Consider the following 24,522-nt stretch of genomic DNA (forward strand, 5'->3'; position numbering starts at 1 on the left):
TGAGGGCCAGGGCCTTCCTTCTGTGCCGCAGGAGCCTTCAGGCAACTGTCCACCCTGTAACACGGGTCCGTGTGCCAACCACAGCTATGAACACAGCCTGTTCATTGGGGCCTCCAGACCACCATGCCCCATCTGCTGGAGGCTGCTGCGTTTTCACTCTGGTCTGGGCCAGGCAGTGAGGTTCTGTGCGGGCCGCCTAGGGCTAACTGGAGCCGGTCACTCTGGCCATTTGGACGGCTTCCTCGAGGCTTGCTGCAATCTTAAAGGCCGGTCAATGTCTTCTTGATGCTGCGTGAACATTTGGAAGGCGCTAATATGTGTTATTACTATGTATGCTTTTTCTTTCCATGTGCAAACCTAAGAACGAGTTTGAAGCTTTCGGGGAGAAGTCATCTGGCCTCTTGCGTTGTATGTAAACCACTGTAGGCAGGGTTGTGTTGAGAGTGAAACAGCAGCAGCGTCTCACCTGGGATTCTGAGCTTAACGAGACAGACTCTAGCAATTCTGCCCTGGATCCCCCCTTTCTGAGACTCTGGGACAATTCATGCCAAAACCGACAGAGAGAAAATGCAGTCTCATGATCAAATTCGCCAGGCACATTTAAAATCATCTCATTTGTCCCAGAATGTCAGAATGACAGTGTGGCCGCAGTGCTGAAACGAATTTCACAGGAAACAAGCGCACGTGAGGAAGCCCGGAGCAGGCCCATCAGGATTCTATTTATACTAAAGACCTTCAGCTAAGTGAGAAGAGGACAGACACAGCAACAGAAAAACGGGAACTGGGTGATGACATAGGAAACAGATGCTAGTTTGGGGTCTCAGACCCTAACATCTGCCTTCTGCAGACAGTTTTGGCTTCAGGCATTTTGGAATTAATACGCTCCAATAAGGCAAAGGGCACATTTATAGATTATTCCTAAAATAATAATGAAAAAATATGCAGACCAGAGAGAACACAGGATGGAAAGTGCTGCAGAAAGAATCTAAACGATTTTCAAAGCGTCACGATGGGTGTGACAGGTCAGTGGCTCATGGAGCGGGACTGTGCCTGCAGTTTACCCGGCTGTAGGTGGGTCCAACAGAAGAAGCACCTGGACTTAAAAGCTGCTAAACCAAAGGGTGATGATTCATTGCACAGAGTCCTTGCTGGGTTCCCTGAAGGGGGAGTGCTCCTGGTGTATATAACGTAGGAATAAAAGGATAGAAATCTCGCTGCTGGCAATGGGAGCAACAGCTGCATGGGGACGCCTGTGCTGTGAGGCCCTGACCTGCAGCCTCCCAAATCCCCAAACCACTCTCTGCGCCGTACTGCAAATACTCCACTTGTGGGCAAGAAGACCAGAGTGGCCTGAAGACCCGGAACCCACCCTCTGCTCCTGCCAGGACACACAACAGCCAAGTTCAGGGCACACCCCATGCGCTGCCAGATCACCGAGCGACCTCGAGCTTCTCATTGTCCTGTGCCTCAGTCTCCTCTACAAGTTTCTCCCATCTCACAGCATAACAGCTAATGATGTGCTTGGAAGGGTTTCAAACTGTACAAAGAACATAAACATGAGTTACTAGTATTGATCATGAATAACGAATAACAGTAATAATAAGAGTCAGTGCAATACTAAGGGTCTAGGCCCTGGACAGAGTTCCAGAAACAAAGATATCCCTCTCCCTGGTGACTGTGTGTCTCCAGCATCATCATTCACTGCCTGTAAAAATATTTGCAGTTCCCTGGGTCCCCTTGCAAGGGGCGCCAGGCTGGGCTGGGAGCTGTCCTCAGACTGGCTTGTGCTGTCTGCAGTGATTAACTTTTACGAAGCTTTTTTTGGGTTTGTGCTAATTCTGTGTTCTCAGCATTCTTCAGCCATGGGGGAAAAACCAGCACAGCTTCTATCTGCTGGACTCTGCCATGTCCTCTGCAGAGGTTTGTAGTTGATCATTAACTCGTGGCTTCTCACTCAGCTCATCAAGCAGAGCTGACCTTCAGAAGGAATGGCTCCCGTGTAGACGTTCACTTGCTCATCTCTGAAGCTAAGTTAAAAGGCAGCAGCCCACACCTCCACCGTCCCCACACTTACTATCAGCAGATGGGTCCTGCTCCAGCAGGCCACTGAAGACCCTGGGGACAGCAGTGGGATGACAGGCGTTTACTTAAAAAAAAATAAAAAAATAAAAAGATCTGCTGGCAGTATCAGGTCACAGACAGCAGCAGAAAGCGAAATAAATACCCTAATATTTTCCCAATTGGATCCTGAGGCAAGCCATTGGGTGAAGTACCCAGGCAGAAATCTAGTGGTTAGGAAATGTCTTCTCATTCGTCATTAAGGAGTGTCTGCATTGCAGAGGGAACAGCTTTTGGTGTTAACAGTTCTTGCAAATGAGGCTGAACTGTGGTTTTCAGTTATCTGAGCCGCTGAAAACCAGAATGGGCACATCTGGACAAATACATCACGGAGTAAAATTACCTCTTAAATAAATACCTTTAAACATCTTGCATTTTAGCCCCTGCTTTCTGAAGAATGGGCTGATGGCTTGCCTGGATGTGTTATTGGGGTTTGAGGTTAGCCATGAAGACACATGGGCTGCTACCGGGGCCGCAGACACAGGAGAACACACGGGCAAACTCGACTCATGAGAGACGATCAGCTGAGGTGGAGGGACCACTGGACTCATCCTAGCAAGATCTTGACAGCTTCTAAGACCATCATGGAGCGGGACCGTGCCTGCAGTTTACACGGTGTCCTGAACACTGTGTTTTCACGCCCACACATCTTTGCTGGAAGCATCCTTCTTCTCCTTCTGCCCCTCTGCTGGTTAATTCCACTAGCCCTCTTTCAGGCATCCTTTCTCTCTCTTTCTGCTGGCCACTTTCACTGTGCACGCACCTCTTCCATTGGTGGATGATGGTGTTATGGGACAGCAGACTCCTCAGTCTGTGAGCAGCTGGAGGACGGGGCTCTGCCCTCCAACTGTTACGTCATGGACATGGACACTTTGCTGGTGCACCACCAGGGTGAGCACCAAGCGTTATTTATCAAATGCATGAATTAATACAAAACTGGCATTTCTGAGCTCCTCTGCCACTCATGGGCTATGTGGATTCAGGGCGCTGGGCAGAACAAGAGCCTGCCATTCCTCTAGCACTGCTGCCTGCCTTCCTCTGAAAGTACAGACATGAAGTAAACAGGCCTGGTTCTGATCAATCTTAAGGACCTCTCTCAAAACGAAAACAAGTCTAAAATAAAATTAAATTAAGTGCTAAGAGCAACACAAGGAACTTCTCAGCCCTGATTCTAGTCTGATTCCTTTGAAATGACGCAGAAATGCCACCTTCTTGGGCTGTGTTTGCTCTCCAACCACAGAGAGACCAGAGCACCCTGAGCAGAGGCGCTGTGTAGAGAAGGTTCTTATCACCACAGGAAAAAGGCGGCTTCTGCTCAGAGCTCGCCGGACCTCAGCATTCTGGAATGCACATTAATTTAATGCGTCATAGTTTTCCAAATCCATCGTATTGTTAAAATTCCAGGCATCTCATGAGGTTCTCTTAGCAAGTGCGTAAGCCCTTCTGGGCCATGCATACTTCAGAGTGGCTCCACTCTTGGCTGAGTGCTCTGTGTTGGACTGTGTCACCTGGGGGTTCGGTGTGGAGAGACTTCTCTTTCCTCCCAGCTGCAGCTCTCAGGGTCTCCCATCCCAGGATGCTGCCCTGACCACCTGCAGCTCCCCCTCCCAGCCCAGCAATCGTGGTTCTCCATTCTCCCAGGCATGGTCTTTGGAGGAAGGACTAGAGCATCAGAGCGAGGAAATGGAGGGGGCAAGTCTCCCTCGACAGCTGTGACTCCTGTCTTGAGTCTCACTTATTCATTCACTGATTCACTCACTGACTCAGTTACTGACTCATTCACTCACTTATTCACTGACTCACTGACTCATTCACTTATTCATTTGCTCATTCACTCACTCCCTCACTCATTCACTCACTCCCTCACTCATTCACTCCCTCACTCATTCACTCACTCCCTTGCTCACTCACTCCCTCACTCGTTGACTCACTCATTAACTCACTCACTCACTCTTTTACTCATTCACTCACTCATTCATTCACTCCCTCACTCATTCACTCATTCGTTGACTCACTCACTCATTCACTCACTCCCTCACTCATTCACTCATTCCCTCACTCATTCACTCACTCCCTTACTCATTCACTCACTTAGTAACTCACTCACTCACTTACTCACTCCCTTACTCATTCACTCACTCATTCATTCACTCCCTCACTCATTCACTCCCTCCTTCCCTTGCTTATTCATTCACTCACTCACTGACTCATTCACTCATTCATTCACTCCCTCACTCATTCACTCCCTCCTTCCCTCGCTTATTCATTCACTCACTCACTGACTCATTCACTCATTCATTCACTCACTCACTAGAGATTCATAAAGTGCCTCCTTTGAGCCAGGCCCTGTTTTAGAGCTGTGGGATACAGCTCTAAGCCACAGATTCCTGATCTTGCAGCTTACATTCTAGTGGCAGGAGATAGAAAATAATAATAAACATCAGAAACACGTGGTATTATGAGGCGAGTCAGAAAGTGATAAGGGATACGAAAACAGAGCAAGGCCAGGGGGCAGGGGTGCTGGGAGAGGAGCTACAGTTTGGAAGAGCCGCAGGACAGGTCTCATAAGATGACACTGAATAGAAGACTGGAAGGAGGAGACCAGTGAGCCCTTGGGGGACTTGGGCAGAAGGGGCCCTGGAAGCCAGATCAGCTGGAGCCAGTGCTGGGGGGGAACCTGTTCCATGGAGGCATGGGAAGGAGGCTCCGTGAGGATGGGAGGGGTGAGGTGTGGCTGTCCCGACCACTTTCCTGTGCTTCTCCATCTGTCCCCAGCTGCATCCTCCTTGTCAGCACAGTGTCCTCCTGTGACATGTGCAGACCCATCTGTCCACCGCCTTTCTCTGCCAAGTCATCACAAGACCCACGGGTGCAGGACTCTGTTCCATCTATGGCTCTATCCCCAGCCCTGAAAAGTGCCCGAGACTGGGATGCCCAGCAGAAAGGGCTGGATAAATGGAAAAGCAGATCATACGGGGAGGAGCTGTGTGGTCCCATCTTGACCACTGGCAGGTGGGGGAGGGGATGCAACATGCTGTGACCCCCTGAGGGGCAGGCATCTGGGTTCCAGGCATGGTGCTGTGCTAACCATCCACAGGCTAACACCCAGGTCCATTCTCCATGAAACAGGCTTGTCTGAGATCTAAACGCCATGTCAGGTGAAGTCTCCATAGAAGATACATTCCAACGCAGTCGACTAACAGTGACCTTAGGTGCTCATCTGTGAGGTGAGCACAGCCTGAGCTTCTGATAAGCCTAAATTTTCAGGAAAGCTAAGTAAGAGACTCCAAAGGGAGGCCTTGGTTTTCATTTCTTGGAGGTCCTGGTTGGGAGGCACAGATGTCCTGAAACTTTACACGCTTCTCTCTAATCTTACTTTTGAAAAGAAGTCTAATCTTACAGAAGTTCTTTAATCAGAACTGTAAAACTAGGTTTTAAAAAGTTATCACTCTTCCCCAGTTTGAGTGCTTTGCTGGGACTCAGGCTGAAGGAAGAGGAGAGCTGGCTGGTTTTATCCAGCACTGGTGTTACACATTCCCAGAGGAGAGGTCTGGGGCTGCAGGTGGGACCCACCTGTCAGCCACAGGGGCCACCTCTTAATGAAATGTGTGGAGGCCCCAGACTCCATGAGGACAGAAAGAAGACAGAGAGGAAAGCGAAAGCAGATAATAAACTCTATACTGTAGAGGGCATTTAAATCTTAAAAAGTATTCCATTAAAATCCTTTGAGGTTAATTTGTTAGGTCAGGAAAAAAAAATCCCAACATAGTTGTTTTTGTGTTAACCTAAAGGAAAGAACTAAAAGCAACTGATAGGAAAGGAGGTATTGCCTTCCTCAGATGGAAAGAACAGCCTCCGAGTTTTAGCCGCGAGAACCCTCTGCGTGGGGGATGCGTCAGACGCTGACTGCTTCATCATTCAGAGTTGGCGTCTTGGCAGAAATAGGCAACTGACACTTGTAGCTTGGTGAAAAGCAAGATACGAGAACTTCTTAGACAATGTCCAGCCTGGCCCAGAGAACTGGAAATGGAGGCTTTACCAATAACTCCACTAACAGAAGCTCCAGTTTATTCCAACAACTCGGCACTGTTTTTTTTTTTTTTTTTTTTTAAATGGGACTTCCATGTGGGCATCAGCCTGACTAACGATGGAAAATGTGGTATCGAATCTGGGCCTGCCCACAGCCCTAGCACTAAAGGGTCCTGGTTGAGCAGCTTGTCAGGACTTTTGTCTGTTCAGTCCTTGAGGTTAGAAGACAATCACTCAAGGAGCAATCGGGAATGTGTGGGGCTCGAAGAGGCTGGGGAGTGGGTGCAGGGAGGACAGAAGCCTCGACTCTGAAGGGTAGAGGAGAGTAGGAGGAGGAAAGCTGAGGGTACTTCAGGCCTGGAGCTGGAGGGAGGGGCACTCACGTGTCTGTGCCTCCCAAGCTGCCAGCCCGCTCAGCAGGGTCCTGGGAGCTCCCTTCCTGCAGGTGGCTTGTCTACATTCACCTCCGACCTACTTGTGACCCGGACACTGAGGACCCTTTGCACCAAGCCATATGTTCCCTTCTGTGTCATGCGTGTACAGGTGGGGACTGCGGCATGCAACTTACGTTCCAGTCTATGGTCACAAAGAAGGGATGGCGCTTAATTTCCTCCACTCCGTCAATGCCAGCACCTGTCGCAACAACACAGAAATGATCATCAGAACAAATCCAAGATGGGGTTCTCTGACAGTTTCCAATGCAGCAGTGTGGGGGGTGGGGGTATGCAGAGGTGGGGCCATGGAAAGGAGCCCAGAGGCTGCTCACTCCTGCCCAAGGCACCAGCACACCTGCCGATGCCCCCAGCTCAGAAAGCCACGACTCAGGCCCGAGGGCTTGTGAGGCAGAGGTGGCCTGGGGTTGGCGTGGGCAAAAGAGGTGGTAAAGAGAGGCATGGGACAGGCCAGCCGGGTGCTGCCTGCTGCATGTGACGGCTGCCTGGCGCCCCACTGTCACGCCCAGGAGCTTGAGGTGCCTGTGAGTATGAGCACCAGGTGGACCTCTCGGGAGGCCGGAGGGGAAGGTGCAGAGCAGAGTTCCTGGCAAAGCTGCCATAGTTAACCCAGGAGGGAAGAATTCCAGGAAATGAAGAGGGGTTGACAGGACTGAGTCCCGGAAGAAGCCAGAGCCCAGCCTCCTGCCCACACCTGGCCACCCCTGAGCCTGCTCAGACAGGTGACTGACTGTTTTTACCTGGAGGCTGCTTACAAATATCTCTGCTCTGTTCCGTTATTTCTACCTAACCTCCTGCCTTACTTTGTTGCGTACAATCCTAAGGCCCTGGGGCAGAAAGGAGGGAGGGAGGAGTGGGCAGAGCACTGGGGGCCCTTTCAGGCAGCATGGTTCTCTAACGGTGGATACATGTCTACTCATCTGCCAGAAATCACCACTGTGCCCCCAGAATGAGCCCAGTGTGGACAAGGCCTTTAGTCAGTAGCTTAGCTCACCGACTGCAGAAGCGCACCCGTTCACGCAGGCACTACTGTTCGGGAAAGCGGTGGGGCGGGGAGTGAGGGGCGGTGGAAACTTGCTGCAGTTTCTGTTCAGTTTTTCTGTAAACTTGAAACTTTTCTGAACACAATGTCTATTAATTAAAAACAAAAGGCCCTAAAGCTCTAGGACTCTGTGTTTTCTCCAGGATGGGACGGCTACAGAGGAGCTCATCCTCCCGGGTCACGAGTCTGAGAAGAGGTGGGCTTGGCTGGAAGGGGCAGCAGTGGCAGTGGCCGGGGAATTCCTGCCAGCTCCGGGCCTAGGTCTGGGGAGGGTCTGATCCCTGGGGCCCGGCTCCCCTGTTCTGCAAGCTGTGTTCCTTTCTGCTGCCAACTCCTAACGGTCATGCTCCAAATCAGAGCCTCCTGTGCCACGTATGCCCCTTTGTGGAGCCCCCCTCACGTCCAGCTCTCACTCCTGGAAGAGGTGTGAGCACAGGTGTGGCTCGGCCTGTCCGGCTTGAAGCTGGGCTGGGGTGGCGCAGGTCACCGGGAGTCACAGGAGATGGCGCCATCATGGGCTGGACCTGGCCCGTGTCCTTACCCCTCCCACCCCTCCATTCTGCACTCTGGGCAGTGATGTGGAAGAGGCTGGGGAGCTGCGGTGGCCTCAGAAAGTGCTTCTAGGTGGTCAATGGCTCAGAGACAGTCCCCTTACCCTGGAAGCTTGGCCAGGGCCATGGTGCTAGGAAGGAACCCACATACTAAATGCCCCTGAAGGCACTCTCACAGCACTCTCAGCTTCGTGTTATTCACACTTTGATGTGAAAATCCATCTAGAAGGAATTAGAAGAAGGGTGCACATTCAGAACTTTCTCCTTCCATGAGGACGCAGGATCATAGGACAGACATAGCACACAGACATCTCAGTCATCCGATGCACAACCGCTGTTCCCATTTTACAGACGAGGACACTGAGGCTGATGCAGGTCAGGTAACTTGTTCAAAATCAGACCAGAGGTTATGAGTTATAGGTACCGGGTTTGGAGGCACATGTCTGAAACGCAGCTGAGGGGGCCCACCTTCTGAAGTGTCTTTCCCCTGAGGACTCCCTGCTGAGGCCCCTCTGGGTTCCCCAGTCTATCTCCTTTGTTCTCCTCTAAACCCTGAGCCCAGGGATCTGATCCCAGGCCTTTGCAATCGCAGCAGCTGGCATGAGCCTTCGCAGGCACACCAATGGCTGCTGTAATGAAATTTCCAGAGCGACAGTCTGACTTCCAAACAGCCCTCCCCAAGCGCCCATCCTGTGTGCAGCCTCCTTTGATGATGACCAGAACTCCGGGTTGAAGAGTCCTTCTGGTCACAATGATTAATAGAAAGACCCTCCTCTGAAGTGTGCCTCTCCTCTACTCTTTTGTTTGGTGATTGTTGGACGCATGGCTAGAGGCACTCTCAAAAGGCTGGTGATTGGAACAAACAGTTCAGAGGCCCTGGTACACGCACAGGTGTGGCAACTTGTTGGCTGTACTTCTTTGGAGGATCTATTTCACGTTTTGTACCCGCTGTATTTCCTTCTTATTCATCATTTGCAAATATGGTCTGCAGGAATTTTAGAAAGTGAGGCGCAGAAGAAACACAGGTGTTGGTATAACTACTATACTATGTAACTGGTATGTGCTGGGTTTACCTGGATCACTGAAATCTACACATTTCTATCTTTACCTCCTTTCCCCTAAGGTAGTAAGATTTTGCACCATGTTCGTATTTTAAGGCCTCAGCAAAAAGAGTCAACAGAGAATAACACTTTGGTTATCACTAAAAAATTACAGGGGTTCCAATTATAGGGGGAAACATGAAACAGGAGGAGGACTTGTGCACTCAACACCTTGAAACCTGTGTCAACCCTACCAGGGCAGTCATGTTTATTATTTTTGTTAAAATAGGTGACTTTGTACTCGGCTTCCCCTTTTTATCTGCACTGAACACATTGGACAAATGACGGTGAGTGGAGTTCTGGGCGGGGAGAATCGGAAAATATCAGGCTGATGCTGGAATCATGGCTGACTTGCTATGGGATGCGGACGACACACACTGAAGGCCTTCCTTGGTTCTAGAGGACTGCTGCCACTCATCTAGATCACGAAGCACTGACAAGAACAGGGACAGAAACTGTGAGCACAGAAGGCCGGAATTCTCTCCTGTCAGGCTTAGCGATTTATCATTAAGTTCCTTAATGCAGGGAAAATAGGAGTTCAAGGTTCAGAGGAACAGAAGATTCAAGAATCACACTTCTTCTCGGTAGTAATAACACCTAATCCTGTTTGTTTAAATGGCTTGTGGTCTATCTCCAAATTGGGGCATCACCTAATGTGTTTATCTGGGTCTGTGTCTCCAATTGCTGTGCTCTGGTTAAGGGTATAATTTTGCAACCAATTGGAACTCTCACATCAATGACTAGTTTTAAAGTGCAGTGCAGTGCCTGTGAGAGGATTTATTTTATTTTTTTATTTTGGAGCGACTCATTCTGTCGCCCAGGCTGGTGTGCAGCGGCATGATCGTGACTCACTGCAGCCTCGATTTCCTGGGCCCAGGTGATCCTCCCAGCTCAGTCTCCTGAGTAGCTGGGACTACAGGCATGTGCCACTACACCTGGCTAATATTTTGTATTTTTTGTAGAGATGGGGTCTCACCATGTTGCCCAGGCTGGTCCTAAACTCTTGGGCTCAAGTGATCCGCCTGCCTGGGTCTCCCAAAGTGCTGGGATTATAGGCATGAGCTACTGCACGGATGATTTATTCTTTCATTGCACCGATTCTGTCCAGCTCTTCTACTTCATATTTTTCACGAGGTAAGCCATTCATTTCACTGTGGGGCTTCTAAATTCTCGGCAGGGGATTCCCAAAGGGTTTTGGTATCTGCCAAAAATATGTGCATTGTGTCTTTATATCCATAGATAGCTTTAGGAGATGGTTAATTCACGGTCTGGGACTCCTTTGCAATATTTTCATTTTTGTTGTTTGAGAGTCACAGAAACCCACCTCCGACACTTCTGGGAACATTCAGTAGAATCTTACTGGCTGCCTCCTTAGGTTTCTTACATACTGCAAGTTTCTCCTAACTGGCCCACCATGTCCAGCCTATAACTGTCCAGGGCAACTTCCATCATTGATTTAAATACTAGGTCTACTTTTTCAATTTCTTCATCACTTACAGGTTATCTATACATTATTTGTTTAAAGGTTTTTTTTTTTTTTGCCAATTTGAAATTTCATCTATTTCATGTTTACACCCTTTGTCAGGGAGTCGCTCATGTCTCACGGGACTCAGCTGGTTGGGAGTCAGGGATGGTCTAGGGGCTCAGGCTTGAGCAGTGTGGGAGTCAGATCTGCAGACAGGCCCTGGGCATGGGTCTCTAGTGGCTCCCTAGGGCTGGTTGTGAGGGTGGGGCTGGCTGGTCTTCAGCAACCATCAAAGCCTGGCTGGTCTTCAGCAACCATCAAAGCCTGGCTTATGACAGGCAGTCCTAGCAATGCCAGTAGAAACTGTGATGAGGATCAGAATGGATCACGTTTGAAGTCATTAAAAACACATCATCTGGAGATCACTTCTGGACAGGAAAACAGCAACAAGAGCAATGGAAAACCCTCTGCCTGTGCGTGAGCCGCAGGCAGCAGGTATGCTGTGAAGACAGCATGCCCGGCTTAGGTGATGGGCGTTGATTTGCTGTGCTATTTTTGTGCTCATCAGCACATTGAATTCCTTTCTAACCTTTTCCTCACTTTAAACTTCCCCCTGGGAGTCTCAGAATACCTCATGAGTTTCTAGGAGAAGCTACAGATGCTCATTAGGAATGAGCTAGAAAGCTGTCAGCTTTGGAAAAAAAGGAAGATTTAGAGGTAGGCTCAAGAAGTTTTATACTCACTGCAACTCCTGTCCTGGGGGAGAGTCGGGAGATAACAAATAACAAACACTGGTGCTGAAAACCCCAGCAGTTCCTGATCTCAGTGCAGGATACATTTACAGCTGTTTCTAGACATCACTATGGTATAAACTTCTATCAGAAATGGAACTCACTTAAGTAATGAGAAGCAGCAAACACCACACCCAGGGTCTAGCCCTACAAAGCCTGTTCAGCAGAAGCATCGCCCACATCTGTGAGCCTCTCCCATCTCAGCCGGGAGCAGCGCCAAGCGCAGAGGGACCGAATGTCCTGCTGAGCCTGTTCCTGCAGAGCTTTGTCCTGGAGCTTACCCGTGATGCTGCCTTGGTCCGTGCTTACAGGGTGCAGTGCCGAGGGCACTGGCCGGGAGCCCCTTTCTCACCTTTCTTTTATTCAATTCTTTGAAGTCCCTGGATTTGCAAATCACTCAGAGTCACCGAGTCTTCCACCTGGGAGACCTTTTCCTCGCACAGACAAGAAAGCAGACAGCCCGAGCAGGGGTGTAACCCTCCAAGGCCTCTATCGTGGGATGTGCCCACCCCTGCTGCCAGCCCCAGCCTGTGGTGCTTCTGCTTAGACTAGGTCACCCCACGCTGCTACAGCCACCCCCCAGGGTCTTTCTCTAATTCACAACCACACAACCACCAGAACAACAGTGCTAAGAAACAAGACTGGTGTCCCCTCGGCTGCATCCTTCAGAGCCCCCACGCCCACCATACCCATCGCATACTCCCAAGCGTGGCCCGGCCTCTGGCTGTTCTGTCTCCTCTCCACTCACCCGTCACCCAGGCATGGGGACATCACAGAGTCACACGTGCCCCCAGGTGTGCCATTCTTCTTCCCTTCCTCCTACTACTTTGCTTGTGACGTTTCTTGGGCCCAGAAGGCCCCCTCCCCCCGCACCCCGTCCAGCATCCGGGACGTCTTCTGAGACCCAACCCAGGCGTCCTCACAAAGTGGCTCTGTCACCCCCACTCAAATAGATCAGTGGCCCCAAACCAGCGGCCTCTGGAGGTCAGTGGCAGTGCCATCCACCTTCCTAAGCCAGCACCTGCTACGGGCATTCAGTACACGTTCACTGAACAGATCACACACGAAGGCTGGGGGCTTCAGTCTAGAACTCTTTTGAATGAAGACATTTTATCTTCAGGGGATGAGGTGGGAGAAATGCTAGTCTTAGACTCAAAAGCCAAGGAGCCTTGAGCAACTCACATGGGGGAAGAGGGCCATTTTCTCACCTGCAGAGCGTAAGAAAGGAATGAGATGCGTCTGTAGTTCTGGTAGTCTGGACATGTATAAACACATTATGCCATCTCTTGTAGCTGTAAATATCTGTGTAGAAACTCTGGGAGAAGTAAACTCCCCCAAATTCGTACGCTGAAGCCCTAATCCCCAATATCCCCAATGTCTCACAATGTGACCGCATGTGCAAAAGGGGTCACTGCAGGTATAATGAGTCCGGCATTAGCAGGGCGGGCGCTCATCTCCTATGACTGCTGTCCCTAGAACAAGGGGAAATTTGGACACAGACCCACACAGAGGAGAAGGCCACATGGAGATGGAGGCGGATGTCAGGGTGCGGCATTCACAGCCAAGGGTGTCAAGGCTGGCCAGTGAGGCCCCGGGGTCTAGGAGCAGCCAGGGATACATTCCTTTCAGTGGGAGCACAGCCCTGCAGCCTTGAGCTTGGACCTCTGGCCTCCAGAGCTGTGGGAGGACACATTTCTGCTTTTCAAGCTGCCCAGTTTGTAGTTCTTTGTCATGGCTGCCCCAAGAAACTCACACAGAGGGGCGGCCAATGAACAGCTCAGTGTTCACTGTGGTCTGCCGGGCATTAGAGATGTGTATTTTTATCTGCATTTCTCGCTACACTGTACGCACACAGAGAGCACATTTTTCCTTTGGTTTCCTAATTTCTAGCTTATTGTTTTGTCCACTGATCCCTCTGTCAACTGGACTGAACGGAATTGTCTGGGAATCCAGAGGCTTCCCGCTGATGGAGGCTCTTTAAGGAAGAGGCAGGGGCGAGGAGGTCGAGAGGCAGAGAGGGGTCCCCTCCCTCCCTGGGGGAGGCCATAGAGAGGGAGCGTCTACAGCTCGAGGGTACTCACACTAGGGGAGACACCAAGAGACGACAGGTGGGAGGCAATGAAGACGCATTCGCCTCCTCCTCCCAGCCCCTCAATCGGGCCCTGAGGTCCTGTGCGGCGCAGTCCAGGGCGGGAGAGCTCTGACATTGAGAGCTCTTATCAGAGAGACTCAACACAGGGGCGGCTGGAGGTGTGCGATTGCCTTGCATATCCATACGAGGGCCCAGGGTTAGAACGAGGCCTCTAACAGCCACCAGTTCCCCAGATGGTCAAAGGGAGAACTCAATTCCAGGCTCTTTTGGAGGAACGAGAATAAGGCTCACGGCAGTCAGAAGCGGGGGGAAGTTCCAGCCACAAAACCAGCCGCCTGTGCCGGTGAAGGTGACTGCCCAGCGGGGTTTTCAGACTATCCAGCTCCAGCTCCTCAGGCAACTAAATCCAGCGCCCTCCCTGGATAAAGGCTGGGCAATTAATTCTGACTGTAGCTTCTTCATGTTGAGCCTGGGCATCTTAGTTTGTAAAATACACCTGTGGGAGGGTCCACAGCTCCTTGAAAGCTTGATGATAACTCACTTAGACATGGTTTGAAGGGCGATCTTGGCCCGAGGTGAGCCATTCTCCATGCTTGTGTGAGCTCTGGGGGGCTGGTATCTTTTAACCAATACCCATCTCTACACCTAGGGAGGAGGTAGGTCCATCTTTCTCTCACCCGTAATTTAAACCAAATACCAAAACAATATTTTAGATTAAAGAACTATGATTTTAGTAATGTTAAATTTGAAGGGTTTTAATTTAAAAAATTAAGGTTATTTAGAAAATTATTTGCTTCTCCCAGAACAAGGGGAGAAAAAGTACAAACACCCCAATACTTTGTCACATTCACCCAATTTACTGTAGCAAATCCTCTCCCAGCAATATAATAAGGTTTGAAAGAAAATAGTGACTCTGGCCAGCCACAGTGGCTCACACCTGTAATCTCATGTTGGGAGGCCAATGCGGGAGGACTGCTTGAGTCCAGGAGTTCGAGACCAGCCTGGGCAACATAGCGGGGCCCCTTCTCTATGAAACAATAATAAACTAGCCAGGTGTGGTTTTGCATGCCTGTAGTCCCAGCTACTCAGGAGGCTGATGTGGGAGGACTGCCTGAGTCCAGGCAACTGAGACTGAAGTGAGCCATGAGTGCACCACTGTGATCAGCCTGGGCAACAGAGCAAGACCCTGTTTAAAAAAGGAAAGGAAAGGAAACAGTGACTCCAAGATAAAGCGCTTCGATTGCTGCAAGAATAGATCTGAATTGTTGGCTCTCGTGTACGTCTGGATGAATAAATACATCCAACGTCTCCACTTCTCCTTTCTGACTCCAATTCACATTTCCAGGGGAGGCCAAGCAGGGGAGGGGTGCACAGCAAACCCTCATGCATGCGGCCCCACAGGTGGTGACTGCGGCAGCTCGGCTGGGCGGGGGCGGTTACCGTGCGTCACCTCGGAGGGAGTGGCAGAGGTGGGGTCGCGGTGCCTGCCACCTGAGGCGGCATGTCCCTTGCACATATGCTCACACGCTTATGTTATAATAAGTGTCCAGATGTCATTTGGGTGCTTGGGAATGACAAGGCAGAGACTACACAGATTTCCATCATAAAAGCTTGGTCTTGAAAGAGGAGTTTCAGCCACCGGCAAGGTTCCTGGCAGCAACTGTGTGAAGATGTTACCCTCTGAGGGATCAGACCCCGGGCAAGGCAGGCATGACTCTGTGCTCTTGCCAGGATGGATTTCCCGGGTGAGCTTCGGGACTCTGGCGATTGGCCTCAATGCTTTTCTGTCTGGTACTGCAGGCTTTCCATTTACCCTTCCATTCTGCAATCAGCTCAGCAGAGGGTTTAACAACATCTATTAAAATGCATCTCACAAAACAATGGTTTTCTCCAGAAAACTCTTAGAATTGTGGCTCCTCGGTCATTGTGCATCAGATAACGTTTCTCTGTTCTGTCCCACAGCCAAGTGGCAGAGAAAGAAAAGTGTCATATGAGCAGGAAGCAATGAGGCCGGGGGGTTGGACACCCTTCCCGGCCACAGCCCTCTGCACACCGGTGCTCTCTGCTTATTTACATGTTTACTTGTCAGACCCATTACAGTGTTTGCCATGCATCAGGCACTGTTCTGCCTCCTCAAATCCTCCTACCTACTTCACGATGTTGTGTGGAAGAATGAAAACAGGCTGAGTGGACAAAGGCGCTGACGGTGGGTGATCACTGAAAGGTCTGTAGAGTGGAATAAAATATCTGCTTACAGAGAGGAGAACTGCCTTGGAAAGAGAACTACGGGACATCTTTATATGAAGTAAAGAATTACTATGAAGATGAATCTGCAGGAAGGAAGAGTGGTTTACGTGATAAAAATCTGGATTAGAAGTTGGATGTAAATGTGTTTAATTAGGTGAATACAACTATGACAATTCACTATAAGATGAATCTCATGGGAATTATTACTCAGTACTTTAAATACATCAATGTTGATTTTTAAAAATCACCTTAACTCCTTTTTTCTAAGATCACAGTTATACGTCAATTATCTCATATTGTGAAATATGACTGTGGAGTAGGAAGGTACTTTTGATTAGCTTCACTTTCAATCACTTGAAGGATTGCAAATTAATGCAAAAGTTCCCTGCAATGGAAGCTGATGTGGGGAAGAAGTTAAATGGGTCCTTCTTTCTTTGGGGTTAAGGCATGCAGAGAGGAAAATCTGGTATTTTTTCCAAAATGAAATATTTCTTGATTTAACTTTTGCCTTCCCCTCTGATATGTCTTCTATCTATGAGGTTACAGTTTAAAAAAACAGAATTTAATGTGTTCCTTTCGTTTTTCTTCTTAAAATAACCTGAAACACCCTGCTCCCGCTGCTGTCTGAACCGGAAACACCCTGCTCCAGTTGCTGTCTAAACCTGAAACACCCTGCTCCTGCTGCTGCCTGAACCGGAAACACCCTGCTCCGGTTGCTGTCTGAACCGGAAACACCCTGCTCCTGCTGCTGTCTGACTCTGAGACAATACGGCCGCGCCCACTCGCTAAGACCAGCCCAGCCCACGGAGTAATCCTCAATACACTGTGACATACACAAAAAGAAAATCAATCAGTAGTTAATGTTAAAGTAGATCCTGATTTTAATAGATGTGGAGGTTTCTCAATTTAGGGAGAATTAAATCAGAAGCAGCTTTTCAACGGTTCTGTCCTTAGCTTAGAGACTTTCAAAACTCAGGGAAGTAAGATTGGTAGAAGAACACTACCATTTTGGGTAAAACCAGTGGCTTCTAGAAAAGAGCTTATGGTATTTTGGCAGCAACTATGTGTTTTAGAAGCTGTGAAGGGGCCTTTTTTCCTGGAGCTCAGATGGCACTGGTACTATTTCAACCTCTAGGTGAGGTCTGTTTTGAGTGACCTTGGTTGGCACTGGGCCGGAGCAAGAGGGTGGCCCTCCACATCCCCACTGTAGCTCGTGGGGCAGCGCCCTGCACGTTCCCGTGGTGGGGTGTCCCGGGGAATCTTACCCAGCCGGTTGCAAGGGTTCCGTTTGAAGAGAGCTCGCAGCAAACTCTGTGCCTCCCCACTGAGGAACTGCGGCATCCCCAGCTTGGCTCTGAAAAACAAGATCCTATTTTAGGATCTATTTTAGGAGAACAAGGACAAGCTATAAAGAGGGCCCCAGTCAGCATTCGGAGACCTCAATCGCAGTCACCCAGAGCAGCCCGTGCTCTAACACGTGGGTCTTAGGACCCTTTTATGCTTTAAAAGTTACTGAGGACACCAAAGAGCTTATGTTTATGTGGGTTACAGCTGTGATATTTACCACAGTAGAAAGTAAAGTGAGAAATTCGTATAATTTCCATTTCCTAATTAAGTTTAATAAATTTTTATTAATAAACATTAATAATAAAATCATTAAAAAACAATAACACTCCCATTAACATAAATAACATTGTTAATGGAAATTATCTATGTTTTCTCAAACAAACATATAAAAAAGCCTTTAGTGGCATTGTTCTGCATTTTGGTGGGTCTCTTCCTGGCTCATAGGAGACAGCTGGACCCTGTGCTCAGTCTGTTGTGATGCTATGAAGAAAACCTGTGAGAGGAGGACCTGCAAACCCCGGGAGGGTCTCAGGGCCACCAGGGTCCTCAAAGCACACTGAGAACCCCACGCACAGAGCCTGGTGCTCCCCTCCAGAAATTCTCCATCCCTCCCAAGTGGAATGCCCTGAGGCCACACCCGTGACTTGCTGTCAGGGATTATTCCAGCTTTAGAAAAAGTAAAGAACGTGTTCTCCCTTAAAATTCAAACAATGAGAATCACTGCGAAGGTCCTGACTTGCAGCTCTCAGTGTCTGCTGCAATTCAAGGTCCCTCGATGGAGGAAAAGGCTGATTAAATAAAAAGACACTCCTTAGCTTTACAAAAGGGCCCTCACAATGGGGTTTCCTTCACTCCCCTCTCTCCTTCCATCTACATAAGGACCAAGCTTACAAAATCCGAGCTGGTGGTATTTTAGGTGATTCTCAATTTTATAAAAGTTACGTGTCCATTTGCAAGCAGAGTTGGCAAGAGTGGCTCATGAGGACAAACGGCTTTATGACTCCTCCACCGAGTGGCCTCACTTAGGAAGGAACTGATTAGGGGCTCCCAGCCTCTCGGTTTCCTGCCCTCCTTCCGTCTGCTCTGGGACAGTGATGGTCCGCAGTGTCTGCTCACGTTTAGGATGCTATCTATGGCAAGGTGGTATGGGGATCAGGCTTCTTCCTACAGTCCAAGAGCAAAACCTTGGCTTAGTAATTTTCATGAGAATTAAGCAGAAAATGGTTTGTATCCAGTCACATGGTAAAACGATACTGAGTCCTGCCAAGGTCAACCAGGAGTGCTATATGAATGGGTCAGCAGGTGGGGAGGGAAAGGAGACCCCGGCTGCTCTGGTCTCTTCGGACAAGGCCCTGTAGGCCTTGTGTCTCCTTCCATCTATACTTTACTTCTGGGAGGTCACCAGTCATCACACTTGAAAACCAGCCACTACACATGCTAAGTGACTTACTGATGGAAAACTATCTATGGTAGAAGAGTTCATCAGAACCACTCAGCAGGATGAGACAAACCAGCAACTGCTCCCTTGACCCACTGTCATTAGAATGCCCAGCACCCTATTACCACTGCTACTGGTGGAAGAGCGCTACCGTTTTGTGTAAAACCAGTGACTTTTAGAAAACAGCTTACAATACTTTGGCACTGTAAGCCTAGCAATGTAATCAAAACTTCACAGTTCCGGGTTCAGAGGCAGCAGCTCTTGATATCAGAAGGTGCTCACAGGTCTCTGGGGTGGCTCCCACACTACTTACTTGAGGATGAGAGCCATGGTCTCCTTCCTGTCCTTCCCCTGGAACGGCAGGGACCCCGTGAGCATCTCGAACTGCAGAGCAACACAGAGCACAGTGAGTTTATTCATCCAGATGGACCCGGCTTAATGGCAGAGCACCCTAGCAGGGCAGCCTGCTACCATGTCCATTTCCTCATTCAAAATCTCCATCAGTCAAATGTAGCCACTGGCCTACGTGTTTGGGGTACAACAGTGACTAAAACTGCCTCGCAGAGCTTGCCATTCGGTGAGTGAGACGGGTAAATGACAGATGTGGTAGATAATCACACTCTGTAGCAGGCCAGCAGGCACCGAGTATGACAGAGAAAAGAGGCAGAGTAGGGTCCTGTGGTCAGGCAGTTTGGACAAACACATCTTACATGTGGTTTAGGAACCTGTCCTGCCCTGGCGGGTGTTGTGGAAGGGATGAGCTAGGAGGCGGAGGAGGAGAATAGCTAGCTCGTGTTGAACACCCATGCATGCCAGGATGGCGGGGGCTAGAGTGCTTCCAGCACGAGATAGACCTGACCACAGCCATTAGCCTCTGACGAGGACAATATGGCACAGCAACCTCTCAGATACAGCTGCCGCACTCTACATCCTTATTTTGTTATTACTGGACACCTGCCAGGACAGAACTTGAGATAAGGAGGGAACGGAGTACAGCCTTTTCTGAGATGAGTTTCTTTCTTGCACCAACTCCCCTGGGCACATGCAGTGGTGATTACACACACTCTGGAAGCAGTGGCCTGGAATGGTCTCATCAGAGCACAGCTGACCGCTTCTCACAAAAGAAACTAGGGCTGCAGCAGCAACCAATCTTTTCATAAAAATAAGATCCTGAATCTAAGTGGAATGTGCCCAAGGATCAATCCTACTCGGTGTCTTTCAAGTCAGTTTAAATTACGGGGAAGCAGGTGTTTCCATGGTCTTATTGAATTCTCTCTCATCTTTATTTTTTACTGCGTGTGTCTCTGCCCTTTTAGAATTCATCCTCCAGCATTCGTCCTTTGCAGTTTGAAAATCTCAGGAGATACACAAAGTAGAAAGACCAAAAAAAATCACACAGAATTCCATTACCCAAAGATATCCAAAATTAACATTTGTTAGTTCCTCCTAGTACTTTTTTCAAGCTGTTTTTTGTTTTAAAAACACAGATAAGATTTTGTATACTAACTTTTCACAGAATAATATAAAACTTTCAATGGTTATGATGAAATCTTTGTAATATCACTTAACAAACGTGGATATGACAAAATGTAATAGTGAGTGTATCTATTGCTGTACACTTAGGACATTTCCAATTTTCTGCTATTATAAGTACTACTGAAATGTGCACAGATGATTTCCTAAGATTTATTCTTATGATAGGCTGCTAGGAGTGAAATTATAATCTTAAAGAAATGAATGCATTTAAGGCTTTATTAATATTACCAGTCTGCTTTCTGAAAACAACATTATAAAAGAAAGGAAACTCTTCCACCAGTTCTGATGTTTGAAGCCTGTTCTGTCACATTAAAATGTGCTGTCCATCCTGTGCACAGAGTAAGTCAGGGAACTCAGAGCAGACAGGCTGCAGGCAATCAATAAATACAAAAGTAATAAAAAGCAAGCGGAAGGGGGTCCAGATGAGAGCTGAAAAAGAGACAAGTGTAATTAAACTGGAAAGGCCAGAATGCTCTGACTGGCAGATAAGCTGTTCGTCTGGTAAAACAGGATGAAAGTTTATAAGCTGATCATACACATTGAAATATCTCTCAGAATAGAATGGTATTAGCAAAGGGAACTCCTTTCCTATTCTGCTCTTTCTTCTTTCTTTCTTGAGTCTATTAATAGCATTATGAAATCCCATTTCCAAGGACAAGCCTTCTGGCTACGTGAAATGAAAAAGCTGTCATCCCACACACACCGTTTAATCCTTGTTACACAAATGGTGCCTGTCCAGATGCCCGGGTATGATTTATTTTTTGCTGATGGACTGGTATCTTGCATACATTTGTTTGGTGATTTCTTTTTCTTTTCTTTTCTTTTCTTTTTTTTTTTTTTTGAGATGGAGTCTCGCTCTGTTGCCCAGGCTGGAGTGCAATGGCATGATCTCGGCTCACTGCAACCTCCGCCTCCTGGGTTCAAGTGATTCTCCTGTCTCCACCTCCTGAGTAGCTGGGACTACAGGCGTGCGCCATCATGCGTGGCTAATTTTTGTATTTTTTTTTTTAGTAGAGACAGGGTTTCACCATGTTGGCCAGGCTGGTCTTGAACTCCTGACCTCAAGTGATCCACCCGCCTTGGCCTCCCAAAGTGCTGGGATTACAGGCGTGAGCCACCGCGCCTGGTCTGGTGATTTCTTTTTAGCTTTTGAAGATGATTCCCTTGTGATCAGGGTCCACTGCTTTTTGTTTCTCTCTCCTCGTCCCCGTCTTCCTCCATCCATATGGTAAGAGGTCCCCAACCATCTACTCAGCCAGAGAACACCCAGCACAGCACCCATGAATATTCAATAACTGCTTCTTGGTGATGAAGGTGCTGCTGATGGTGGGGTGATGCTGAGGGGGAGATGTGGACTTTGCAGCCTCCACCAGCCATGGGGTTCTGCTGCCTTTCCCATCCCCTTATCCACCCTTTTCTGTGGAGAAGGGAGATCATTTCAGTATAATCTTCTGAATGGAGCTGCCCGGGAACTTTCCAGTGCTGAAGCATTACTGACTCAGGTTTTGCTGATGAGTTTCTTGGGACGTTATTTACAGTAAGACTTTTGCCGTGTTGTTGAGCAGCACTGAGGCTCGCCAAGGCTTCCGGGGTGAGCTGAGAAAAGCCGAGGTTCATCTTGGGGTCCCACAGTCAAGTACACACACCGGGGGAGGGAGGGCACTCCAAAGGATTCTTTCGTAGTTGGCACCGAGACCAGGCTGCAGACAGGAACAGAGGAGCTCAAGGAGATGCAGCCAAAGCTCCACCGGGTGCAGGCCCAATGCTTCTGGGAAGGTAATTGGACAGACGTAACGCAGTGCTTCTCAACTGGGTTCACCGTTGCCTGCCAGGGGACATTTCCTAATGGCTAGAGACATTTCTGGCTGTCACGTCGGGGGGCCCCGGTGCTATAGGTGTCCATTGAGGGAGGCACAGATGCTGCTAAACATCCTATGACACACAGGGCGCCCCACAACAAGGAAGTGTCCAGTCCCGACCTCAACAGTGCTGGCTGAGAAGCCCTGTCTAAAGGGACAGCTAAGGAACCTGGAAAGAGTGGTGGCCCTGGCACAGGCAGGATGCGCCTCATGGACGCCAGTGGTACTGGGGGCAGGGGAAGGAGAAGACTCTGGGGAGACCTTTGGTGACAGAAGCCTTGATTTCAAGTTTACTTGGCCGATCACCATTCTTAAAAGGGCACCAAAAGCAAGCTAACATTTTAATCTGAAAACAGGCAAGGACAAGCCCTGCCCTGAGATGGATGACTTGAAGTGGTAGAGGGCCTGGCTTTGCAGGGTATGGAGGGGCTGGGTCTCGGAGAGCTGTGTTGATCCATGCCCATGTGTGGAGGTCTCCGCATGCACAGACACATGCCCTCTAATCCGAGCTGCTCTCGCTCCGTGTGCTGCACTCAAACCCGAGTGCCAAGAATCTCAGTCTCAAAACAGCCTTGGAAGGTGCCGTTCCTCACGACCGTCTACAGATGAATGGTCCAGCTGCAAGCAGCAGAGCCTGAGCTCAGAATCATCCATGTTTGCTATGGTGACATAAGGAAACATCACATGGCACCTGAGGAGGGGTGTCCAGAACATTCCATGCCTGTGGTTAAGAAATGGGAGAAGGATAAAGTGGTCTCACGAAACCAGAGTGCTCAAGAGATGCTTTGGATGCTTACAAAACACAGCCCAAATATCCTTCTAGAAACTGGCTCCAGCCTGGCGTAGAGGAGTGCTGGAAATTCTACAAATGTCACCACACAGCCAGCCACCAGGTTTGCACATTCTTCTCCAGGTACCAGCTCCTAATTTCAGACACGGAATTTTATTCAGGGACACTGACTTCCCGCCCCTGGCACAGGCATCCTTCCTTCCAGGTCTGGGGAGGGCACTTGTGGATGCTGCTCCTCGGGAAGAGATGCCAGCACACATCCATCTCCAGGGAACGGACGGTCGCCCACACATGAGGACCACTCCCTCGGCACGTGGCCTCCACGGTCTCAGCCTTCGTTTAAAACAAGGCCCCTCACGTGCAAAACAGCTCTGCACCGATCCGTTTACAAGGTTTGGGTAAGATACGACTTCAAAGGTCACCCGAGGCCCATCTCTTAGCTGCAAATGAGAATTCAGAAGTCATTTCTGATGCCACCCACGGACGTGTGGGAAGCGTGGGGCCTCCACAGTCAAGACCTTTGCCTGTGTGCAGCCAGTCACCACGTGGGTGGGCGGGACTAAATGAGAATGTGTTTCTGGGACTATTATGTGATCTTGAGCCCAACACTTAGGCTCTTTGAGCTTTAGTTTTCATTTTTGTGCACAGAAAGAATAAAGTCTTTCCTGCCTGGCTTGGAGATTGTCGGGTTGAGATCAAATGTGAAGATGGCCAGGCAGCCTTAGCTTGTGGTCACCACTGCAACAGCCAGCCCTGCCTTGGGCTCGAGAGTGACACAGCAGTTCTGGAGCCGGACCCCTTCCCCAGCTGTCACGAGACATTGAATGTGGGTCGATCCCAGCAAACAAGTGAACAATTCAGTAAGAAATGTCCTGTGCCCAGGGAGGCACGTGGGAGGAGAGTGCCTGGTGTGTTGACGTGCCAGGCAATGCTGGGCCAGGCCTCCTTCAGAAGCTCTCAATGTCATCTTCTTCACACTCTAGGGACAGGGAGGGTGGGGACTCCAGGATGGGTGAAGGCTGCCGGGCACTGGGTCTGGGTGTGAGTGCCTCTCTGCTTCCACCCTGGTGTCTTCACTCCCTCATGGGTCCCTTGGAGGCCTGGCCGGGGGCAGGCACTTTTATCTGTGCTGGGGCATCTTGGGTAAGGTGACTGGTGTTTAAGAAACTCCACGTGACAGGATACACTCACAAAGACAGACAATGACGATAAAAGATGGCAGATGTTAGAGCAGTGGCAAGCCAGGAGTGCTGAGAAGACACCGAAGCCAGAGCCACCAACCCTGCCAGGGCCAGCAAAGGCCACTGGGAGTGGTGCTTCTGTCTTAGGGCTGATGGTGGAAGGCGACCGGGGGGAGTTTGCTGGAGCAAGGCAAGCCCAACATGGTCTCATTTCCTCTTCTTCTGGCACCTCCCCGTGTCTCCATCTTTGGATCATTCCTCTTATGTCTTTTCTGTTCTATTTTTTTAATCCTTTCAGCTTCTCCATTTGTTTTTTAAATTTGCAGTGATTAAGACCAGAAGAACTGGGCGTGGTGGCTCATGCCTGTAATCCTAGCACTTCTGGAGGCCGAGGCTGGCAGATTGCCTGAGCTTGGGGGTTCGAGACCAGCCTGGGCAACACGATGAAATCCTGTCTCTACTAAAATACAAAAAAAAAATTAGC

At 49.3% G+C, this 24,522-nt stretch overlaps 1 protein-coding gene across 4 annotated transcripts in view; it reads right to left on the bottom strand.

Moving 5' to 3' along the window:
* Nucleotides 1–24,522, bottom strand: part of RPS6KA2 (ribosomal protein S6 kinase A2) — a 444,300-nt gene that overhangs the window by 50,639 nt on the left and 369,139 nt on the right. For all 4 annotated transcript variants that reach the window (XM_054491090.2, XM_054491089.2, XM_054491092.2 and 1 more), the window contains 3 exons: nt 18,986–19,056; nt 17,153–17,241; nt 6,716–6,780 (listed from right to left, as the gene is read on the bottom strand). In XM_054491090.2, the coding sequence (XP_054347065.1) occupies nt 6,716–6,780; nt 17,153–17,241; nt 18,986–19,056 (225 nt within the window). The remainder of the gene's footprint in view (nt 1–6,715; nt 6,781–17,152; nt 17,242–18,985; nt 19,057–24,522) is intronic.

This window comes from Pongo pygmaeus, chromosome 5 (assembly GCF_028885625.2).
Source record: "Pongo pygmaeus isolate AG05252 chromosome 5, NHGRI_mPonPyg2-v2.0_pri, whole genome shotgun sequence".
Classification (NCBI taxonomy): Eukaryota; Metazoa; Chordata; class Mammalia; order Primates; family Hominidae; genus Pongo; species Pongo pygmaeus.